General features: G+C 45.9%; 1 protein-coding gene across 2 annotated transcripts in view; it reads left to right on the forward strand.

The window, feature by feature from the left end:
• The window catches only part of LOC140195255 (uncharacterized), a 41,116-nt gene extending 19,413 nt beyond the window's left edge, over positions 1-21,703 (forward strand). Inside the window, exons 2-5 of one of the 2 annotated variants that reach the window (XM_072253306.1) lie at positions 1,756-1,809; positions 6,257-6,315; positions 6,418-6,504; positions 15,140-21,703. In XM_072253306.1, coding sequence (XP_072109407.1) covers positions 6,427-6,504; positions 15,140-19,183 — 4,122 coding nt within the window. In that variant the 5' untranslated portion in view covers positions 1,756-1,809; positions 6,257-6,315; positions 6,418-6,426 and the 3' untranslated portion in view covers positions 19,184-21,703. The remainder of the gene's footprint in view (positions 1-1,755; positions 1,810-6,256; positions 6,316-6,417; positions 6,505-15,139) is intronic. The other variant, XM_072253308.1, reaches the window with a different exon arrangement.
• Positions 21,704-22,465: the final 762 nt, after the last annotated feature.

Below are 22,465 nucleotides of genomic sequence, written 5' to 3' on the forward strand. Positions count from 1 at the left end.
GATCCCTCTGCTCCTCCACACTACCAAGTATCCTGCCATTTACTTTGTACTCTGCCTTGGAGTTTGTCCTTCCAAAGTGTACCACCTCACACTTCTCCGGGTTGAACGCCTTCTCATATGGTGATCATTGATTCACACAACACAGAAACAGGCCCTTTGGCCCATCAAGTCTGGGCTGACCATCAGACACCAATTTACACTAAACCTATAAAAAAAACCTTTAACTCTCTCCACATTCTCCCTCCCACTCACACACACTAGGTGCAATCTACATTGGTCAACTAACCAATTGACACACACACCTTCAGGATGTGGGAGGCAACACAGGTTGATCGGTGGTGAAGCAGGCAAATGGCGTTGATTGTTGATGCAAATGTCAGCAAGTTATGTTGCAGCTTTATAGAAGTCTAGTTGGGCCACATCGGAGTATTGTATACAGTTGTGGTCACCCATTTGAGGAAGGATGTTGAGGCTTTGGAGAGGGGCAGAATGGTTTAGAGGGCACATGCTTTAATAAGAGGTTGGACGAACGTGTGTTGTTTTCTCTGGAGCAGCAGAGGCTGAGGAGGGATCTGACAGAGGTTTATACAAGAGGCATAGATAGAGTAGACAGAGACTATCTTCCTCCCCAGGATTGAAATGTCTAACACCAGAGGGTATGCACTGAAGGTGAGTGGGGATAGTTTTAAAGGGGATGTGAGGGGAAGTTGTTTTACACAGAGTGCTGGGTTCCTTAAATGCACTGCCTGAGATGGTGCTCGAGATGTTCAGATAGGCACAGGAACATGGGGGGAAATGGAAGGATATGGACATTGTGTAGGCAGAAGAGATTAGTTTACTTGGCTATTTCATTATTAATTTGTTTGGTTCAGCACAGCATTGTGGACTGAAAAGCCTGTTTCTGCATTGTACTGTTCTGTGTTCCGAGAGTCACAGGAGAAAGTGGAAACTCCACACAGACAGTGCCCAAGGTCAGGATCGAACTGGGGTCTCTGGCACTACAAAGTAGCAGTTCTACCCACTGTGCCACTAGCTTCCCCCACTAAATACCAGACCTTCTGAGAGCTTCCGGCACTTCTTGTTTTTAACGTGAAGCCTTTGGTCTGAGACGTGTTTAGTCTATCAGACCAGATATACCAGAGTTCAAAAGGTCACAGTTCAAAGTAAATTTATTGTCAAATTATGTGTATAAAAGTAACATATACTACCCTGAGATTCATTTTCTTGTAGGCATTCACAGTAAATACAAAAAAAATATACTAAACTGTACACAAAGACTGACAATGTGCAAATGAAGGCAATCTGTGCAAATGCAAAAAAAAAACAATTAATAACAGTAATAATTAAATAAATAATGTCAAGAACATGAGATGCGGAGTCCTTGAAAGTGAGTCCATAGCTTGTGGGATGGGGTGAATGAAGTTGAGTGTTTTCCCCTCTGGCTCAAGAGCCTGATGGTTGAGGGATAATAATAATGGTGGTGTGAGTCCTGAGGCTCCTGTACCTCCTGGCCAATGACAGCTTCAAGAAGAGAGCATGGGAGTCCTCGATGATGGAGAGAGAGGTGCTTCTGTCAGTGCCTTGCCACTCCAAGCTAGATCAGAAGGTGCTGAAATACAGGCAACAATTTAATGAAAATCTTTTGTTTCCACGTATAAGCTTGGAATTGTCTTGAAGGGAAGTTCCTTTCTTTGTATGTATAGTCCTTTGCCTGTTCCTTGTCTAAACATCTGTTGTATTCCAACCCTTCTTTAGGCCTGAACAGGTCTACATAGGTATGTTGAAACTCTGAGCGAGGAAGGAGCCATGGTGAGTAGTTTCTTGACTGATTCGTCCAACAGCTCGGCCTGGAATAACTTACTTGTGTTTCAGTACTGAGAATGGAAAGACCATTAAATATAGAAGCAGAATCAGGCCATTCAGTCCATCAAGTCTGCTCTGCCATTCCATCATGGCTGATCTATTATCCCTCTCAATACCATTCTCCTGCCTTCTCCCTATAACCTTTCACACCCTTACTAATCAAGAGCCTCTCAACCTCCACTTTAAATATACGCAATGACTTGGCCTCCACAGATGTTTCTGGTAGTGAATTCCACAGATTCACCACCCTTTGCCTGGATAAATTCTTCTCCATTCTAAAGGGATATCATTGTAGTCCCCTCTGGTCCTATACTCTCCCACTATAGGACACATCTTCTCCACATTGACTCTAACTAGACCTTTTAATATTTGATAGATTTCAATTAGCAGACATCCCACCCTGCAAAAACTCATTTCAGGGAGGTAGCAACACCATTTCAGGGAGGTAGCGCCCCCGCCTCCTGCAGCCCCATATCCCCCCTGACCTGTCAACCTCCATGGGTGTATATAATACTTTTTTTAGTGATTTTGTCTAATCTGTAAACCAAGTTGGGTGTATGCAGCAAATGTGACATTAAAATACGTACTTATATTATATTATATTATCATGTTTATTCTATTACAACTTTAAGCAAGTCTACATGGAGTTTGGCCTCATCACATAGGACATCAATAGCGTAGCTCCTTGGCAGCTAGCCAGCTAGTTTTGCAATCTATTTTGCACCACGGACCGGTTTAATATTGACAATATTCTTGCGGACCGGCCGACCCCGAGGGTGGGGTGGGGGGGGATGTTAAACGCGACCGGAATATAGGTGGTAAGTCAACTATAAGTCACTTGTAAGTAGCTAATACACTCAATTTCATTTCTAAAGGGGTTTATCTAGCGAATTTAATATTAAACACACAGCGCATATTTTCCTCGCATGAATATAGTGATAAGTCAATTATAACAGTGGTCCCAGACCTCCGAGCCACAAAGAATGCAGCGGTAGCCAGAACACACCCAGCACATCTTTAAGAAAAAAAGCCGAAATAAACAACCTAATTGATTAGGTGCCGCCCAGCAAGTAAATGTCAGCCCAGATTAAGAGTCTGATCTGGGCCAACATTTACGTGCCGGGCAGCACCTAATCAATTAGCTTGTTTATTTCGGCTTTTTTCTTTAAGATGTGCTGGGTACGTTCCGGCCACCGCTGTATTCTTCACGGCTCGGAGGCTGGAGACCACTGAATTATAAGTCACTTATAAGTCAATAGCATCATAACATTTTAAGTAACGTTTGGATATTAAACACACAGCACATATTTTCCTCGTATAAACATATAAAATCATTGCAACACACCAATATCGCTGAATCAGTGGGAGCCCTGGGCTTGTTTCCCTGCACCAACACAGTCCTAACGAGGGGTGATGGGAGACAGCGATACTCGAAGGGGGTTCCTTATGTCCAGTCTCTTCCGCAATTTAGTTTTCGTTGCATTCATTGCAGAAAACTCCGCTTCGCAGAGATATGATGTTGAAAATGGAAGCAACGTTTTCAGTGCTTTCGTGGCTATCTCAGGATATTCAGCCTTGACTTTGATCCAGAATGCCGGCAGAGATGTTATGTCAAACATACTTTTCAGCCCACCGTCATTTGCAAGCTCGAGGAGTTGATCTTTTTCCCCACGCTGACATGGATGATTCACCGGGGATATTCACAAATGGGTCACGGACCCATTCCTTTGCACGTCTTGGGTCACTGATGACCTCGCGTGTGTTAAAATTCAACAGTGCGTGACAGGGAATGAGGAAAGGTGCAGCTGACTCATATCATTTCATATCGCCAAATCATATCGGAGAGACCAATCAGGATGCTCGCCCTCCCTCTCAAAAAAATCTATTTCCGGGATATTCTATATAATTTCCGGGCATCAGGGAGCCACTATCGATATGCAGGAGACTCCCGGAACTTCCGAGAGAGGTGGGATGTCTGAATTAGATCCCCCCTCCCACCCCATTCTTCCCATGTCTCTCACCCAGTAAGGAACATGTCACCTTCTGAGAAAATCTCTTTCTGTGCAGTCCTCTCTGCATTGTCCTCATCAACAGTCCCAGGACAGTGACATTCTGAATAAAACTTCAAAACAGAGAGGGGGAGTAGTGGGGAGGCAGTGATGAACTGAGAAGCTGGGATGTGATTGGTGGAAGAGGTAAGGGGCTGAAGAAAAAGGAATCTGATAGGAGAGGAGCGTGGACCATGGGAGAAAGGGAAGGAAGAAGGGCACCAGAGTGAGGTGATAGGCAGGTGAGGAGAAGACAAGGGATAAGAGGAGAAGAGAAGGAAGAAGAGTGGAGCCAAAGCTCCTGTACCTTCTGCCCAATGGTATTAACAAGACAATAGCATAGCCTGCATGGTGGGTGTTCCTTGATGATGGTTCTGCCTCCTTTTGACAGCACTGCTTGCAGATGTGTGCAATGATGGGTAGGGCTCTGCCTGAGATGGACTGGCATGTATCCACTACTTTTTCCATTTGCATTGATTGGCTGCATCACAGCCTGGTATGGAAACAACAATGCCCTTGAATCGGAAATCCGACAAAAAGAGGTGGGTACGACCCAGCCGATCATGGATTGAGCTCCCCCCCCCCCCACCCACTGAGCACAGCTACACGGAGACCTGACACAAGAAAGCAGCATCCATCATCAAGGACCCCCACCATCCAGGCCGTGGTCTTTTCTCACAGGACTGGTAAGAGCTGCAGACAGCTGCAAGCTCAGCCAGCTCCATCATGGGCACCAGCCTCCACGGCATCGAGGACACCTTCGAATGGCGATGCCTCAAGAAGGCAGCATCCATCATTAAGGACCCCCATCACCCAGGACATGCCCTCTTCTCATTGCTACCATCGGGGTGGAGGACAGGACCCAGAAGGCACACAGTCAACGTTTCAGGAACAGCTTCTTCCCCTCTTCCATCAGATTTCTGAACGGCCCATCAACCCATGTACACTACCTCAAAATTTCCTTTATTTTTGATACTCTTTATGCACTACTTATTTAATTTCATACATTTACTCTATTTGGAGATAGAGTATGGAACAGGCCCTCCCAGCACTTCAAGACGTGGCGCCCAGCAATCCCCCAGGATAGCCCTAGCCTAATCACGCGATAGTGTACCATGACCAACTAACCAGTGCACCTTTGGACTGTGGGTGGAAACCGGAGCACCCAGAGGAACCTGATTCTGATTCTGATTCTGAAACCCCCGTGGTTAAGGGGAGGACGTACAAACTCCTTACAGACGGCACCAGAATTGAATTCTGAACCCCGATGCCCCAAGCTGGCACAGCACTGCACTAACATGGCACCCCATCAGTGTGGGTGTTCAGGTCTGTGTACCCCTGGCTGATCGTAGTAATGACGAAGTTTTTATTTACACCCAGTCGCCACTTCATTAGATAACCCCTGAAAGTGGCTGCTGAGTGTATGACCATGGTCTTCTGCTGCTGTAGCCCATCCACTTCACGGTTCAATGCGTTGTGCATTCAGAGATGCTCTTCTGCACACCTCTGTTGTAACACATGGTTCCTCGAGTTACTGTCACCCTCCTGTCAGCTTGAACCAGTCTGCCCATTCTCCTCAGGCAGCTCTCATTAACAAGGTGTTTTCACCCTCAGAACTGCCACTTACTGGATTTTTTATTTTTTTTTCACACCATTCTCTAAACCCTGGACTGTTGTGTGTGAAAATCCCAGATCAGCAGTTTCTGAGAGACTCAAACCACCCCGTCTGGCACCAGCAATCATTCCATGATTGAAGTAACCTAGATCACATTTCTTCCCCATTCTGATGTTTGGTCTGAACAACAACTGAGCCTCTGGACCACGTCTGCATGCTTTTATGCATTGAGTTGCTGCCACATGATTGGCTGATTAGATATCTGCAGTAACGAGCAGGTGTACCAGTGTACCTCATCAAGTGGCCACTGAGTGTATGTGCTTTGCAGCTGAGGTATGGTGTAGGATATAAAAATTACCATAAATTACAAGCATAATATATATAAAAATATTGAGAGAGCAAAAGCGTTCAGAAACCTGAGGGTGGTGGAGAAGGCATTCCTAAAACTTTGAGTATCTTCAGTCTCCTGTGCCTCCTAATGAATGAGAAGGGACAGTTTTTTTTAAATTATTGATCTGGAATCCTGCATCAGAATCAGAGTCAAGTTTAATATCACTGACAGCTGTCATGAAATGTGTTGCTTTGCGGTGGCAGTACAGTGCAATACATAATATTAAAAGCTACAAGTTACGATAAGAAGTACATTTTAGACAAGTAGTGCAGAAGGAGAGCAAGGACCTACCTGCCCTCTCCTGTGCCTGTACTGACGGTGGTTTTCTTTGCTTCACAGTGCCTGCTCTGGACAGCTACAATCGCGTCCAATGAGAGACTCGACAATGGAATGAAACTGTGAGTGCTTGAGGATTAATTCCGGCTCGCCGTCAATCACACCCCTTGGCTGGGTGCTGGCCAGCGTCCCGATGAGTAATGGAATGTGTCTCTGTTTTGCAGACAGATAGGATGGGAAACAGTAAGTCAAGTGTTGCCAATGTCCTGCATAAAAGCTCCCAGGGCGTCATCATCATCGAGTCGCCTCTAGTAAGTCTAACATTCCTCACCTAGAATGATTAAATACTAGCTTTGTTTGTCAGATGTATATCAAAACATTGAAACACACAGTGAAAATTGTCTTTGCGTCAAATCAAATCAGCGAGGATTCTGCTGGGGGCAGACCACAACTGGCCAGCACCAAAATAGCACATCCACAAATTAGTAACCCTAAATTGTTTTCTTTTCTGTATTCTGACTCCCTCTCACCCCTTCTCTTCTCCTCTCCTGCCCATTCACCTCCCTCTGGTTCCCCTCCTCTTTTTCTTTCTCCCGTGGTCCACTCTCCTCTTCTGTCAGATTCCTCCTTCCTCAGCCCTTCACCTCTTCCACCTATCACCTGCCAACTTCTTACTTCATCCCTCCTCCCCTTCACCTCTTCCACCTATCACCTGCCAGCTTCTTACTACTTCTTACTACTTCCCACTTCACTGATCTGACAGCAGTTACATGACAACGTAACTCATTCACTCATATGTCAATTGAGCCAATAGTCTCCTTCCAGCCTCTCCCCCTCTATCTGCCCATCACCCACACGTCTGTCCCAGCAGTTCCCCTCCCTCCCTTTATTCATCACTCCACCTTTCCCCCAAGGTTGGTGTTGTGGATAGTGCAGAAGGTTATCAAGGGATTCAACGGGATATTGACGGAAGGCACAGCTGGGCTGAGAAGTGGCAGATGGAGTTCAACCCGGAAAAGGGTGAAGTCATTCACTTTCACAAGGCAAATTTGAAAGCAGAATGCAGGGTTAATGGCAAAACTCATAGCAGTGTGGAGGAACAGAGGAATCTTTTTGTCCAGATCTGTAGATCCCGCAAAGTTGCTGTGCAAGTTGATAAGGTGGTTAAGAAGACATATGGTGTGTTATTAGTCAGGGGATTGAGTTCAAGAGCTGCAAGCTAATATTGCAGCTCTATAAAACTCTGGTTAGGTCACACTTGGAGTATTGTACTCAGTTCTAGTCACCTCATTGTTTAGTTTTGTAAAGAGAGCTTTTGGCACATTGGCCCGAATAACTCCCGAGTACAGGAGTTAAGACAATATGTTGAAGAGTGCAGAGAAGATTTACAAGTATGTTGCCAGAATTTGAGGAATCGAGCTTTAGGAAAGATTGAATAGGCTAGCACTTTATTCTGTCGGGTGTAGGAGACTGAGGGGAGATTTGATAGAGATTTACAAAATTATGAGGGGTATGGATAGGGTAAATGCAAACAGGCTTTTTCCACTGAGGTTGGATGAGACTACAACTAGAGGTCATGGGTTAAGGGTGAAAGGTGAAATGTTTAGGGTGAACCTGAGGGGGAACTTCTTCACTCAGAGGGTGGTGAGATTGTAGAATGAGCACCAGCAGAAGTGGGGATTGCGGTTTTGATTTCAACATTTAAGAGAAGTTTGGATAGGTATGTGGATGGGAGGTGTATGAGGGCTATAGTCTGGGTGCAGGTCGATGGGACCAGGCAGAATAACAGTTTAGCATGGACTGGATGGGCTGAAAGGCCTGTTTCCGTGCTGTAGGTCTGTATAAGTCTGACTGTACATGGATGAGAGGGGTTTGCAGGGCCAGGGTCTGGCTGCAGGAGGATGGGACTAGGCGGACTAACTGTTCAGCACGGACTAGATGGGATGAAGGGCCAGTGTCTGCACTGTAGTGCTGTGTGACTCTTGGCTCTACCTTGACATTGCACCTGTCATTTCCCTCTGAACTTACCGCGGGAGCTCAGGTCAGTCAGGGATGACTGTTGACGGGTAGGAAGGTCACCCCACACCCTCAGGGAGGAATGCTGTGTAACTGTACTGCTTCAGTGAGGTGGTTCAGCCCCATCCCCAGGACGGGCTTCCGACAGCTGAAGGGTCTCAGTGTGATTGGAAACAGCCGCTGAAAGTTGTACACTCAGCCCGCTCCACCATGGGCACTAGCCTCCCCGGCATCCAGGACTCCTTCAAGAAGGTGACGCCTCAGACAGGCAGCATCCATCATCAATGACCCCCATCACCCAGGGCATGCCCTCTCCTCATTGCTGCCATCAGGGAGTGGGTACAGGAGCTGAAGACACACGCGTTCAACATTTTTGAATGGACAACAAACCCACGAACACAACTTCACTATTTTTGCTCTGTTTTTAACACTACTTATTTATTTTATATTTCTTATTGTAACTTATAGTTTTTTTTTTATAAATTGCACATACAGCTGCTGCCACAAAACAACAAATTTCACCACATATTTCAGTGATATTAAACCTGAATCAGATTCTGAAATGCTGACTGTTTATTCCCCTCGTTAGCTGCTGCCTGGCCTGCTGAGTTTCTCTGACGTTCTGTGCGTGGTGCTCTGGGTTTCCTGCTGGGACAGGAAGCTTGTTGTACTTCTCTTTAAAAAATTCAGGGATCTTTAAAGGCTGAGATAGAGTGGATGTGGAGAGGATCTTTCCTGTAATGGAGGAGTCTAGGACCAGAGGGCACAACTCTGAATACAGGGACGTCCATTTCAAACAGAGATGAGAGGGAACTTCTTTAGCCAGAGGGTGGCGAAATGTGGAATTACTCGCCACAGGTGGCTGTGGAGGCCAAGTCATTGAGTATATTTAAAGCAGAGGTTGATAGGCTTTTGATTAGTCAGGGCATTGAAGGTTACGGGGAGAAGGCTGAGAGGGGTGATAAAATCAGCAATAATAGAACGCTGGAGCAGACTTGATGGACTGAATGGCCTAATTCTGCTCCTATTCCTCTCATAATATGCCTGTTTATTGGAGACCTTCTGAACAGTGATATCCAGTAGCTGAGGGTTCCCACCTGTAAAAGCCAAGATGTGGTGCCATTCTGCCTCTCCTTTCTGTTCAGGCACAGAGTGTCAGTATTTAACTGAAAATACTTGAAAAATGCAACTTAAGCATTCTGCTTGGATGTATCATTGCTTGGTGTAGCAATTGCTCTGCCTGTGACTGCAAGAAACTGCAGAGTAGTGGACACAGCTCAGCGTATCACGGAAGCCAGCCTCCCCTCTATGGGCTCTGTCTACACTTCTCACTGCCTAGATAAAGTAGCCAGGGTAATCAAAGACCACACCCACCCCGATGTTCTCTCTTGTCTTAAGCACAAAAAACATCTGCAGATGCTGGAAACCCAGAGCAACACACACAAAATACTGGAGGAACTCAGCAGATCAGGCAGCATCTATGGAGAGGAATAACCAATCAACATTTTGGGCCAAGACCCTTCATTAAGACTTTGCATCTTCTCCTGTCTCTCCTCAGGCAGAAGATCCAAAAGCCTGAAATGATGTACCACTGGGTTGAAGGATAGGTTCTGTTCTACTGTTTTGGCCTTTCACTTTATTATCTACCTGCTCTGCACTCTTTCAGTAGCAGTTGCACTTTATTCTACACTGTCAGTGTTTGACCTTGTTCTACCTCAATACACTGTGTAATGATTTGGTCTGTATGAACAGTTAAGGCAAAATTTTTACTGTATCTCGGTACATACTTAAACCAATTCCAATTCCAACACTCGGTGCTAGAAATCTAGAATAAAAACAGGAAGTACTGGAAAGATTCAGCTGGTTGGACAGCTATGTGTAGGATGAGAGTCCATGTTAACGTTTCCTGGATCCATGACGTGGAACGAGTCACGTGAATCGATTCTTTATGAGTGGCGTTGAACACTGTGGATGAGGGGGCCTGCTTTACTTCCATGTGAGAAATCTACGGACAGTAGGTCACGGAGCTCCAAAGACCCAGGTTCCATCCTGATCTCAGACATTGTCTGCGTGGAGGTTGCACGTTCGCCCTGTGGTGCAGTGGGTTGCCTCGAGGTGCTTCAGTTTCCTCCCACATAGAAGATAGACTGGCAAATGACACTTAAAGGGTTGACGGTGGATATGCAATGGCAAGCGTCAAGGGAAATTAGGGATAGTATCAATTCCAAAGAAGAAGCATACAAATTAGCCAGAAAAAGTGGCTCACCTGAGGACTGGGAAAAATTCAGAGTTCAGCAGAGGAGGACAAAGGGCTTAATTAGGAAGAGGAAAAAAGATTATGAGAGAAAACTGGCAGGGAACATAAAAACTGACTGTAAAAGCTTTTATAGATATGTAAAAAGAAAAAGACTGGTAAAGACAAATGTAGGTCCCCTACAGACAGAAACAGGTGAATTGATTATGGGGAGCAAGGACATGGCAGACCAATTGAATAATTACTTTGGTTCTGTCTTCACTAAGGAGGACATAAATAATCTTCCAAAAATAGTAGGGGACAGAGATGGAGGAACTGAGGGAAATACATGTTAGTAGGGAAGTGTGTTAGGTAAATTGAAGGGATTAAAGGCAGATAAATCCCCAGGGCCAGATGGTCTGCATCCCAGAGTGCTTAAGGAAGTAGCCCAGGAAATAGTGGATGCATTAGTGATAATTTTTCAAAACTCTTTAGATTCTGGACTAGTTCCTGAGGATTGGAGGGTGGCTAATGTAACCCCACTTTTTAAAAAAGGAGGGAGAGAGAAACCAGGGAATTATAGACCGGTTAGCCTAACGTCGGTGGTGGGGAAACTGCTAGAGTCAGTTATCAAAGATGTGATAACAGCACATTTGGAAAGCGGTGAAATCATCGGACAAAGTCAGCATGGATTTGTGAAAGGAAAATCATGTCTGACGAATCTCATAGAATTTTTTGAGGATGTAACTAGTAGAATGGATAGGGGAGAACCAATGGATGTGGTATATTTGGATTTTCAAAAGGCTTTTGACAAGGTCCCACACAGGAGATTAGTGTGCAAACTTAAAGCACACGGTATTGGGGGTAAGGTATTGATGTGGATAGAGAATTGGTTGGCAGACAGGAAGCAAAGAGTGGGAATAAACGGGACCTTTTCAGAATGGCAGGCAGTGACTAGTGGGGTACCGCAAGGCTCAGTGCTGGGACCCCAGTTGTTTACAATATATATTAATGACTTGGATGAGGGAATTAAATGCAGCATCTCCAAGTTTGCAGATGACATGAAGCTGGGTGGCAGTGTTAGCTGTGAGGAGGATGCTAAGAGGATGCAGGGTGACTTGGATAGGTTAGATGAGTGGGCAAATTCATGGCAGATGCAATTTAATGTGGATAAATGTGAAGTTATCCACTTTGGTGGCAAAAACAGGAAAACAGATTATTATCTGAATTGTGGCTGATTAGGAAAAGGGGAGGTGCAACGAGACCTGGGTGTCATTATACACCAGTCATTGAAAGTGGGCATGCAGGTACAGCAGGCAGTGAAAAAGGCGAATGGCATGCTGGCATTTATAGCAAGAGGATTTGAGTACAGGAACAGGGAGGTACTACTGCAGTTGTACAAGGCCTTGGTGAGACCACACCTGGAGTATTGTGTGCAGTTTTGGTCCCCTAATCTGAGGAAGGACATCCTTGCCATAGAGGGAGTACAAAGAAGGTTCACCAGATTTATTCCTGGGATGGCAGGACTTTCATATGATGAAAGACTGGATGACCTAAGCTTATACTCGTTGGAATTCAGAAGATTGAGGGGAGATCTGATTGAAACGTATAAAATCCTAAAGGGATTGGACAGGCTAGATGCAGGAAGATTGTTCCCGATGTTGGGGAAGTCCAGAACGAGGGGTCACAGTTTGAGGATAAAGGGGAAGCCTTTTAGGACCGAGATGAGGAAAAACTTCTTCACACAGAGAGTGGTGAATCTGTGGAATTCTCTGCCACAGGAAACAGTTGAGGCCAGTTCATTGGCTATATTTAAGAGGGAGTTAGATATGGCCCTTGTGGCTAAAGGTATCAGGGAGTATGAAGAGAAGGCAGGTACAGGGTTCTGAGTTGGATGATCAGCCATGATCATACTGAATGGCGCTGCACGCTCGAAGGGCCAAATGGCCTACTCCTGCACCTATTTTCTATGTTTCTATAGAACACAGGAGATAGAACACTACATCACAGCACATTTCCCCCACTGGGTTAGAAGGGGCTACTGGGGGGCAGTCCGTGGCACCACAGGGCTCTGGAGGAGAGAATGTAGGGCCTGGACCAGAGATGGAGGGTTCCGAGGTGCAGAGGGGCTTGGGTGACCGCTCGGGGAAGGATTAGCATCATAGTTTCAAAGGGTCCCCTGTCGTGTCCGAGGCAGAAGGGGCAGACGAGAGGGTGCGTGGGCCTCAGAGGAGTCGGAAACCCCCGGAGAGGTTGGCCTACGTAGCACTGGGGGATCAAGGTGTGATCTCCACTGTGTTGGGGAGCCAGATCACTGCTTTCTGCATGTGGATTGGGCTGTGTGTTCTGCAGGAAGGGATGGCGAATTATCTGAATGTCATGAGGGCATGACTTATTTCGGTGCAGGGAGAATGTAGGGCTCTCTGTATACTAGGTGGACTGTTAACTGCTGATAGCTTATTACCATAATGGCCCACAGTGTGATCATTAAGGACCCCCATCACCCAGGGCGTGCCCTCTTCTCATTGCTACCATCAGGGAGGAAGTACAGGAACCTGAAGGCACACACTCAATGTTTCAGGAACAACTTCTTCCCCTCCACAATCAGATTTCTGAATGGACAATGAACTCATGAACACTACCTCAATATTTTTCCTTTTCTTTTCGCACTAATTACTTAACTTAATTTTCTTTTTTATGTGCACTTCTTGTTGTAATTTATGATTTTTATTTTTAAATATTGCCATGTACTGCTGCTGCTAAACAACCAATTTCCTGACATATGGCAGTAATATTAAATCTGATTCTGATTCTGACTTTTTAACCTACTCCCAAGATCATTCTAAACTTCCCTCCCACATAGTCCATTTTTCTATCATCCGTGCATCTATCTAAGAATCTCTTAAAAGTCCCAAATGTATCTGTCTCCAGCACCACCCTTGGCAGCAGTTCCACGCACTCAACACTCTCTGTGTAAAAGAACAAAACTTACCCTTGGCATCCTCCCCTGTACTTTCCTCTGGCTGTCCACCATTTCTGTGCGTCCAATCATCTTGTACACCTCCTTTACTCCAAAGGGAAAAATCCCTAGCTCACTCAATCTCTGCTCTCTAATCCGGGCAGCATCCTGGTAAATCTCCTCTGCACCCTTTTCCCATCCTTCCTACATAATGAGGCAATCAGAAGTGTAATAGCAAAGTCCTGGTGAAGGGTCTTGGCCTGAAACTTAAATTGCCTATTTCCTCTCCTGACCTTCTGTTTCCTCCAATATTTTGTGTGTACTGCTCTGGATTTCCAGCATCTGCAGAACCTTTTGTACTTAAGAGAAGAGAGGATGTCTGGGGTGGTTGGGGGTTGTGTGCACGGATCTTGAACTGAAATACCCCAGAGAATAGCAGGTTGGTAGATTAATTGGTCCAGTGAGTGGTGGAACCTCTGAGCATTGATGGGAGTGTGGGGAGAATATGTTGCTCAGAAATTTAGTAGAGAATGGGATTTCCTTGTGGGCCAGAATAGAGTCAATGGGCTGAATTACCACCTTTTTATGTCATAGGGAAGTACAGAATGATTACCCTTTCATTAATTTAGGCCCTAAACATAATGCCCTTAACAGCAAGCTCTAGCAGGCAGTGTTTGAGTGTGAATATCGTGGTGTTTGTGTTTCCAATAAATTGCTTTATTATTGTCACATATACTGAGAAACAGTAGAAACCTTGCCTTGTATAATGTTCACACAGGCCAGATCTTTAGTTCAGTACATTGAGGGTATCACACTCAGAGTTACACTACATGGCCATGTCAGGTACACCTCTACACCTGCTCGTTAATGGCAATATCTAATCAGCCAATCACGTGGCAGCAACTCAATGCATAAAGGCATGCAGGCATGTTCAAGAGGATCAGTTGTTGTTCAGACCAAACATCAGAATGGGGAAGAAATGTGAACTAAATGACATTGACCATGGAAAGATTGTTCGTGCTAGATGGGGTGGTTTAAGTATCTCAGAAACTGCTGATCTCCTGGGATTTTCACACACAACAGTCTCTAGAGTTTACAGAGAATGGTACGAAAAAGACATTGGGTGAGTGGCAGTTCAGTGGGTGAAAATGCCTCGTTAATGAGGGAGGTCAGAGGAGAATGGCCAGACTGGTTCAGGCTGACAGAAAGGCGACAGTAGCTCAAATAACCACATGTTACAACAGAGGTGTGCAGAAGAGCATCTCTGAACACACAACACATTGAACCTTGAAGTGGTTGGGCTACAGCAGCAGAAGACCACCAATGTACACTTTATGACCACTTTGTTAGTTACAGGAAGGAGTTAAAAAAGTAGCCTCTGAGTGCAGACTAAGGAGTAACAGCTGCACAGAAAGTGCAGTGCAGGTGGTAGACGGTGAGGTGCAAGGTCATTACACGATAGGCAGTGAAGTCAAGACGAGTCTATCTTCTCATACAAGAGGTCTAGTCAACAGTCTGATAACAGTGGGGTAGAAGCTGTCCTTGAGCCTGGGGAGCTTTCAGGCTTTTGTATCGCCTGTCTAATGGGAGTGGGGAGAAGCGGGAATGTCCAGGGTGGGTCTTCAACTATGTTTGACTGCCGAAGCAGTGCACTTACCTACATTTACAGTACGCTGTGGGTGTGCATTCTCAGGCTTCACCACTGATTTAGACTTCTGTGTTTTATGTATGTCTTCAGGAACTCAGGGGTAATCTTGCTGATGACTCCACTCCCGAAACCCCTCCACCATCAACAAGCACTCCAGAAGCCAGCGGTGGGGACCATGAACCCTCAACAAATTCAGGTGGACTCAAGGACTCAGAGGTGAAAGGATTATTGACTGAACCGGCAAGCGTAGGACAAGGTACTGATCCTAGAGACACAGCCAAATTTTCCACAGAACCAAACAAAGTCCCTGTGGAGGAAGAGAAAATCCCAACAGAACCGGGCAAGGTCCCCACAGAGCAGGATCAAGTCCGCACAGTGCCAGATGATCTTCCCACAGAACTGGACAAAGTCCCAGCAGACGTGCCTACAAGACCTAAAAAAGTCCTAGGTGAAGTTCATACAAAGCCAGACATAATCACTGCAGAAACAGATGATGCTCCCACAAAACCTGACCAAATCCCAACGCAAGCAGGAGAAGTTCCCACAAAGCCAGACAAAATTCTAGCAAAATCAGGTGAAGTTCCTAATGAACTGGACATAATCCCAGCAGAGCCAGGTGAAGTCCCCACAAAACTGGACAAGGTCCCAACAGAAACAGGTGAAATTCCCAATGAATTGGATAATGTTCCAGCAGAACCAAGTGACGTCTCTGATGAACTGGACATAGCCCCAGTAGAATCAGGGGAAGTCCCCTATGAACTGGACAAAGTCCCAGCAGAAACAGACAATGTTCCAACAAAACTGGACAATGTCCCAGCAGAAACAGGTAAAGTTCCCAATGAACAGGACAATGTCCCAGTAGAAATAGACAATGTCCCAACAAAACTGGCCAATGTCCCAGCAGAAACAGAAAATGTTCCAACAAAACTGGACAATGTCCCAGCAGAAACAGGTAAAGTTCCCAATGAACAGGACAATGTCCCAGTAGAAATAGACAATGTTCCAACAAAACTGGACAATGTCCCAGCAGGAACAGGTAAAGTTCCCAATGAACAGGACAATGTCCCAGTAGAAATAGACAATGTTCCAACAAAACTGGACAATGTCCCAGCAGAAACAAGTGACGACCCCAATAAACTGGACAAAGCCTCAGCAGAAACAGACAATGTCCCCACAAAACCAGAAAATGTCTCAACAGAAACTGGTGAAATCCCCACAAAATTGGGTATAATACCAGCAGAACCAGGTGCTGTACCTCCAAAATTGGACAAAGTCCTAGCAGAAGCTGACAATGTCCTCACAAAGCTGGACAAACTCCCAGCAGAAGCTGAGAATGTCCCCACAAAGTTGGACAAAATCCAAGCAGAAGCTGACAATGTCCCCATAAAGATGGACAAAATCCCAGCAGAAGCTGACAATGTTCCCACAAAACTAGATCATGTCCCAGCAGAAACAGACATTGTCCCCACAAAGCTGGACAAAATCCTATCAGGAACAGACAATGCAACCGACAATGCCCCCGCAAAGTTGGAGGAAATCCCAGCAGAAGCTGACAATGTCCCCACAAAACTGGACCATGTCCCAGCAGAAACAAACAATGTCCCCACAAAGCCGGACAAGGTCCCAACAGAAACAGGTGAAATTCCCAATGAATTGGATAATGTTCCAGCAGAACCAAGTGACGTCTCTGATGAACTGGACATAGCCCCAGTAGAATCAGGGGAAGTCCCCTATGAACTGGACAAAGTCCCAGCAGAAACAGACAATGTTCCAACAAAACTGGACAATGTCCCAGCAGAAACAGGTAAAGTTCCCAATGAACAGGACAATGTCCCAGTAGAAATAGACAATGTCCCAACAAAACTGGCCAATGTCCCAGCAGAAACAGAAAATGTTCCAACAAAACTGGACAATGTCCCAGCAGAAACAGGTAAAGTTCCCAATGAACAGGACAATGTCCCAGTAGAAATAGACAATGTTCCAACAAAACTGGACAATGTCCCAGCAGAAACAGGTAAAGTTCCCAATGAACAGGACAATGTCCCAGTAGAAATAGACAACGTTCCAACAAAACTGGACAATGTCCCAGCAGAAACAAGTGACGACCCCAATAAACTGGACAAAGCCTCAGCAGAAACAGACAATGTCCCCACAAAACCAGAAAATGTCTCAACAGAAACTGGTGAAATCCCCACAAAATTGGGTATAATACCAGCAGAACCAGGTGCTGTACCTCCAAAATTGGACAAAGTCCTAGCAGAAGCTGACAATGTCCTCACAAAGCTGGACAAACTCCCAGCAGAAGCTGAGAATGTCCCCACAAAGTTGGACAAAATCCAAGCAGAAGCTGACAATGTCCCCGCAAAGTTGGAGGAAATCCCAGCAGAAGCTGACAATGTCCCCACAAAACTGGACCATGTCCCAGCAGAAACAAACAATGTCCCCACAAAGCTGGACAAAATCCCAGCAGAAGATGACAATGTCCCCACAAAACTGGACAATGGCCCAGCAGAAACAGACAATGTCCCCACAAAGATGGACAAAATCCCACCAGAAGCTGACAATGTCCCCACAAAACTGGACCATGTCCCAGCAGAAACAGACGATGTCCCCTCAAAGCTGGACCATGTCCCCACAAAGCTGGACAAAATCCCAGTAGAAGCTGACAATGTCCCCACAAAGCTGGGCAAAATCCCAGCAGAAGATAACAATGTCCCCACAAAACTGGACCATGGCCCAGCAGAAACAGACATTATCCCCACAAAGCTGGACAAAATCCCAGCAGAAGCAGATAATGTCCCTACAGAGCCTGAAATCTTCAGAGAAATAAGTGACCTCTTTACGGCGATAGTCAGACTCCCTTCAGCAAAAGACAAGCTCTCTGGAGTAGCAGAGAAACCAAATGCTGTAGTTACAATCCCCACAGAGCAGTGTAAACTCCCTGCAGAACTGGACAAGCCCCACACAGAAGCAGAGAAACTCCTTGGAATGCCAGAAATATCTATCATAGAACAAAGCAAGGTCCTTGCAGAATCTGTTAAAATCCCCACAGAGCTAACTAGGTACCCAGCAGAACTGGCTGCACCTCACACACCAGTGGAGATGCCACCTGAACAGCAAGAGAAACTCCCCGGGATTCCAGCAGAACCTCACACATCCCCTGAGACTCTCACCAGAATACCTTCAAAGCCTCCCATGGCACCCAATACACTCCCTGTATTACAAGTAGAACTTCACACAGCACCTGAGAAACTCTTAGGAATATCAGCAGAATCTCCCATGGAACTTGAGATGCTCCCTGGAATACCCGAAAAACCTCCCACAGCATCTGAGACAGTCTCAAGAACACTAGTAGAACTCACAGCACCTGAGACCCTCTCTGGAATACTAGTGGAACATCCTGCAGTGCCTGAGACACTCTCTGGAATTCCAGACAAGATCTCTGCAGGTTCTGCTGACCCTGACCAGGATTCCATTGCTTCGAATCTCATCCATTCAGTACCGGATCAGGTATACTATCGTGCAAGCCAGGGCATGAATGAACCAGCCTGGCTTCCCGCAGAACCCCACGGGGTCTCTTCTGGTCCGTATTCAATAGTCGAGTCCAAAGCAACAAGTGAAGAGATGTCTCCGTCACTCTCGTACGTAACCACCTCGAGTTCGGCCACTCAGTTGTCACCTGCTAAGTCCCTGCCTTCGGGGGTGGCTATTCACACCCAGGAGCCCAGTACCTCTGGCAAAATGTCTTCGCTGGAACCAGTGACCTCAGTTCCGAACATGCTCACTCCCAGAGCAAGCCCCTCTTCACGGGCAGGAGAAGACAGCGGAGAGTCAGCGGAGGGAGTGCCTGTGGCAGGGAGGCCCCTGCATACCACGAGGGCAAAGAGCCCCATCATCTCCACCTCTGCTCCCTTCCTATCAGCCCCTGAGCCACTGCCCCACCCTGAGCAGTTTGATGAGGCCCTCTTCGATATCCTGTTCCACATGCCAAGAGACGTGCCGGACAAGATGCTGGTCAGCGTGCCCGAGGAGGACCACGAGTACTGGGGAGTGTTGCACTTCCTCGGACTGGAGGCAGCTCGAGATTTAATCAGGAAGAGGAAGGATGACGAAGAGAAGAAGAACAAGATGTGACCATTTTTTGATCCGTCTCCCCCAGGTGCTGGAATATATTATTTACCCAACCCTCACTCTGGTGTGCAGTCTTCACTGGCCAACAGGATCAAGACTGACTGCCTCTCTGTCATCTATTGTGTGGGGTCAGAACCCAGGAAAAGGTGATTGTTGAGAAATCTTCACCTAATGCTGGAGGACCCCGGGCTTAGAGTTTGTATTATTGAGAATGGCAAATGTTTCTCTCTCTCTCTTTCTGTCTCTCTCTAACTCTCTCTCTCTCCAGCTCTCTCCCTCTCCCCTTCCCTCCCTCTCTCTCTCTCCAGTCTGGCACCTTTAAGTATCCACATTAAAATGTAAAAAAGGATTGAAGTATTTCCAGGAATATCAAGGCTTTGTTTCTGAATTCCCTTGTGCCTAAGAAAGGGCCCCCTCTCGCAATGTTTATTCCAAAACAAAACCTAAGGAGGGTTTGTGCATGTGCTTGGTGCTAACTTTTATTTTAAAGAAACAATAAAAGCTCTAACAGAAAACTAGAGCGAAACACTGGGAGATTGGTTGGTCGTCATGTCACTGTTGAGGACTCTCTTTGTTTCTTGAGGTAAGGACAATGACGTGAAAGATTGGCAAATTCAGGGTGGGCAGGGTTAAAACCGTGTGTCCTTTCAGTCCCCAAAAACTGCAAAAGAAAAACAGCACCTGACCTAGCCGTTCTTCCTCGTCGTGTTCAGCTCATCATCTCTTTACTGGGGCACGGGCCGCCAACAGCAGATTGTCAGAGTCCTCTGTCCTGGGCCAAATGTCAATCGACCCTTTCACCACACGACCTCATCCGTATTCAGGGCGGAGATCCCTCCTCTCCTGGGAATGAGATCCTCGGTGCTTCTGTAGCCCTGGGTTTTTATGGGACCTATCTATCTACCTATCCATCCCCTTTCCCCTTCCTTTCACAGCCAGGCTTGGGACTGTCCACGGCAGAACTGGCCTATCCGTACGTCAGAATAAATCGCCTTCCATCAGACCAGCCTGAGTTCAGTGCTTTGTATAAACCTCACTGCATCAGACCAGCCTCAGTTCACTGCTTTGTCCCAGACTGAAATGGGTCTAGGTTAGGTCACCTATTCTCAGAGAGAGAGCACGGAGCTGGGCATTCAAAACTATGAAGAGCATGCAGTCAGTGGCAACTTTATTAACTACCTCCTATATATTCCACTTTGCCCATTCACTTCGAGTTTCAATGTATTGTACATTCAGAGATGGTCTTCTGCACACCACTGTTGTAACACGTGGTTATTTGAGTTACTGTCGACTTCCTGCCAGCTTGAACCAGTCTGGCCATTCTCCTCTGACCTCTCTCATTAACAAGGCTTTTTCACCCACAGAGCTGCCGCTCACCGGATGCCATTTTGCTTCTTGCACCAGGCTCTGTAAACTTTACAGATTGTTGTTGTACATGAAAATCTCAGAAGGTCAGCAGTTTCTGAGATACTGAAACTACCCCGTCTGGCACCAGCAATCATTCTACTTAGATCACATTTCTGCCCCATTCTGATATTTGATCTGAACAACAACTGAACCTCTTAACCATGTTTGTATGCTTTTCTGCACTGAGTTGCTGCCACATGATTGACTGAATAGATATTTGCATTAATGATCTACCTAATAAGGTGGCCACCCATTCTCCTGATTCATCTCCCTGTAACCTTTGATGACCTTACTCATCAAGAACCTGAAGTCTAAAGATTGGCTTTATCTGTCATCTGTACATCAAAACATCAAAAAATGCACCATTTGCATCAAAACAAATGAGTAAGGATTCTGGTGAGCAGCCTGCCAAGTGTTGCCACACTTCTGGCATCAACAACTTACTAACTCTAACCGTATGTGGGAGGAAACTGGAGCACCCAGAGGAAACCACAAAGTCCTGGGGAGAAGGTACAAACTCCTTACAAGCAGCTGCAGAATATTACCCTGATTGGGTAATCGCTGGCGCAGTAATAGCATTATGCTAACCGCTACATTAGTGAGCCATTGTTAAATATTCCCAATGACCTGGCCTCTAAAGCTGTCTGCAACGATATATTCCACAGATTCACTGCCCTCTGGCTAAAGAAATTCTACCTTCAACAGGGGTAAATACAGTCAGTCTCTTTTCACTGAGAACTGGAGAACGAGAAGTCATGGGTTAAGGGTGAAAGGTGAAATTCTTCACTAAGAGTGTGGTGAAAGTGTGGAATGACCTGCCAATGGAAATGATAGATGCGGGTTCGGCTGTACCATTTAACATAGAACATTGAGCAGTACCGCACAGTAGAGGCCCTTCATTCATGTTGTGCAGACCTTTTAACCTAATCCAAGATCAATTGGACATTGCCCTCCTAGGAGTCTCCATCTTGCCATCGTACATGTAATGTACCTGCCCCTGCCATCACCCCTGGCAGAGCAGAATCGGAATCAGGTTTATTATCACCGGCATGTGACATGAAATCTGTTAATTTAGCATCAGCAGTTCAATGCAATACATAATATTCAAGAAAATAATAATGATAATAATAAATAAAAATAATAAATAAACAAGTAAATCAATTACATATATTGGACAGATTTTTTTTTAAGTGCAAAAATACTGTATATTTTTAAAAAATTGAGGCAGTGTTCACGGGTTCAATGTCCATTTAGGAATCAGATGGCAGAGGGGAAGAAGCTGTTCCTGAATCACTGAGTGTGTGCCTTAAGGCTTCTGTACCTCCTACCTGATGGCAACAGTGAGAAAAAGGCATGCCCTGGGAGCTGGAGGTCCTGAATAATAGACGCTGCCTTTCTGAGACACCGTGCCCTGAAGATGTCCTGTGTACTTTGTAGGCTAGTGCCCAAGATGGAGCTGACTAGATTTACAACCCTCTGTAGCTTCTTTCGGGCCTTTGCAGTAGCCCCTCCATACCAAACAGTGATGCAGCCTGTCAGAATGCTCTCCAGGTACAACTATAGAAGTTTTTGAGTGTATTGAGTTTTTGAGGGTTCACTCTCTTTAAAGACAGCGTAACAATCAGCCTCTGAGACAGAGATCATATCAGGTGCAGCAGGGCTCTTCACAACTGTAGTTGTGTTCTCCCTTTCAAAGGGTGCGTGGAAGGCGTTGAGTTCATCTGGTAGTGAAGCAACACTGCCATTCATGCTATTGGGTTTCGCTTTGTAGGAAGTAATGTCTTGCAAACCCTGCCAGAGTTGCCGTCCATCCGATGTTGCCTCCAACCTCACACAAAATTGTTTTTTCACTCTTGAAATAGCCCTCTGCAAATCATA

This window comes from Mobula birostris, chromosome 3, assembly GCF_030028105.1.
Source record: "Mobula birostris isolate sMobBir1 chromosome 3, sMobBir1.hap1, whole genome shotgun sequence".
NCBI lineage: Eukaryota > Metazoa > Chordata > Chondrichthyes > Myliobatiformes > Myliobatidae > Mobula > Mobula birostris.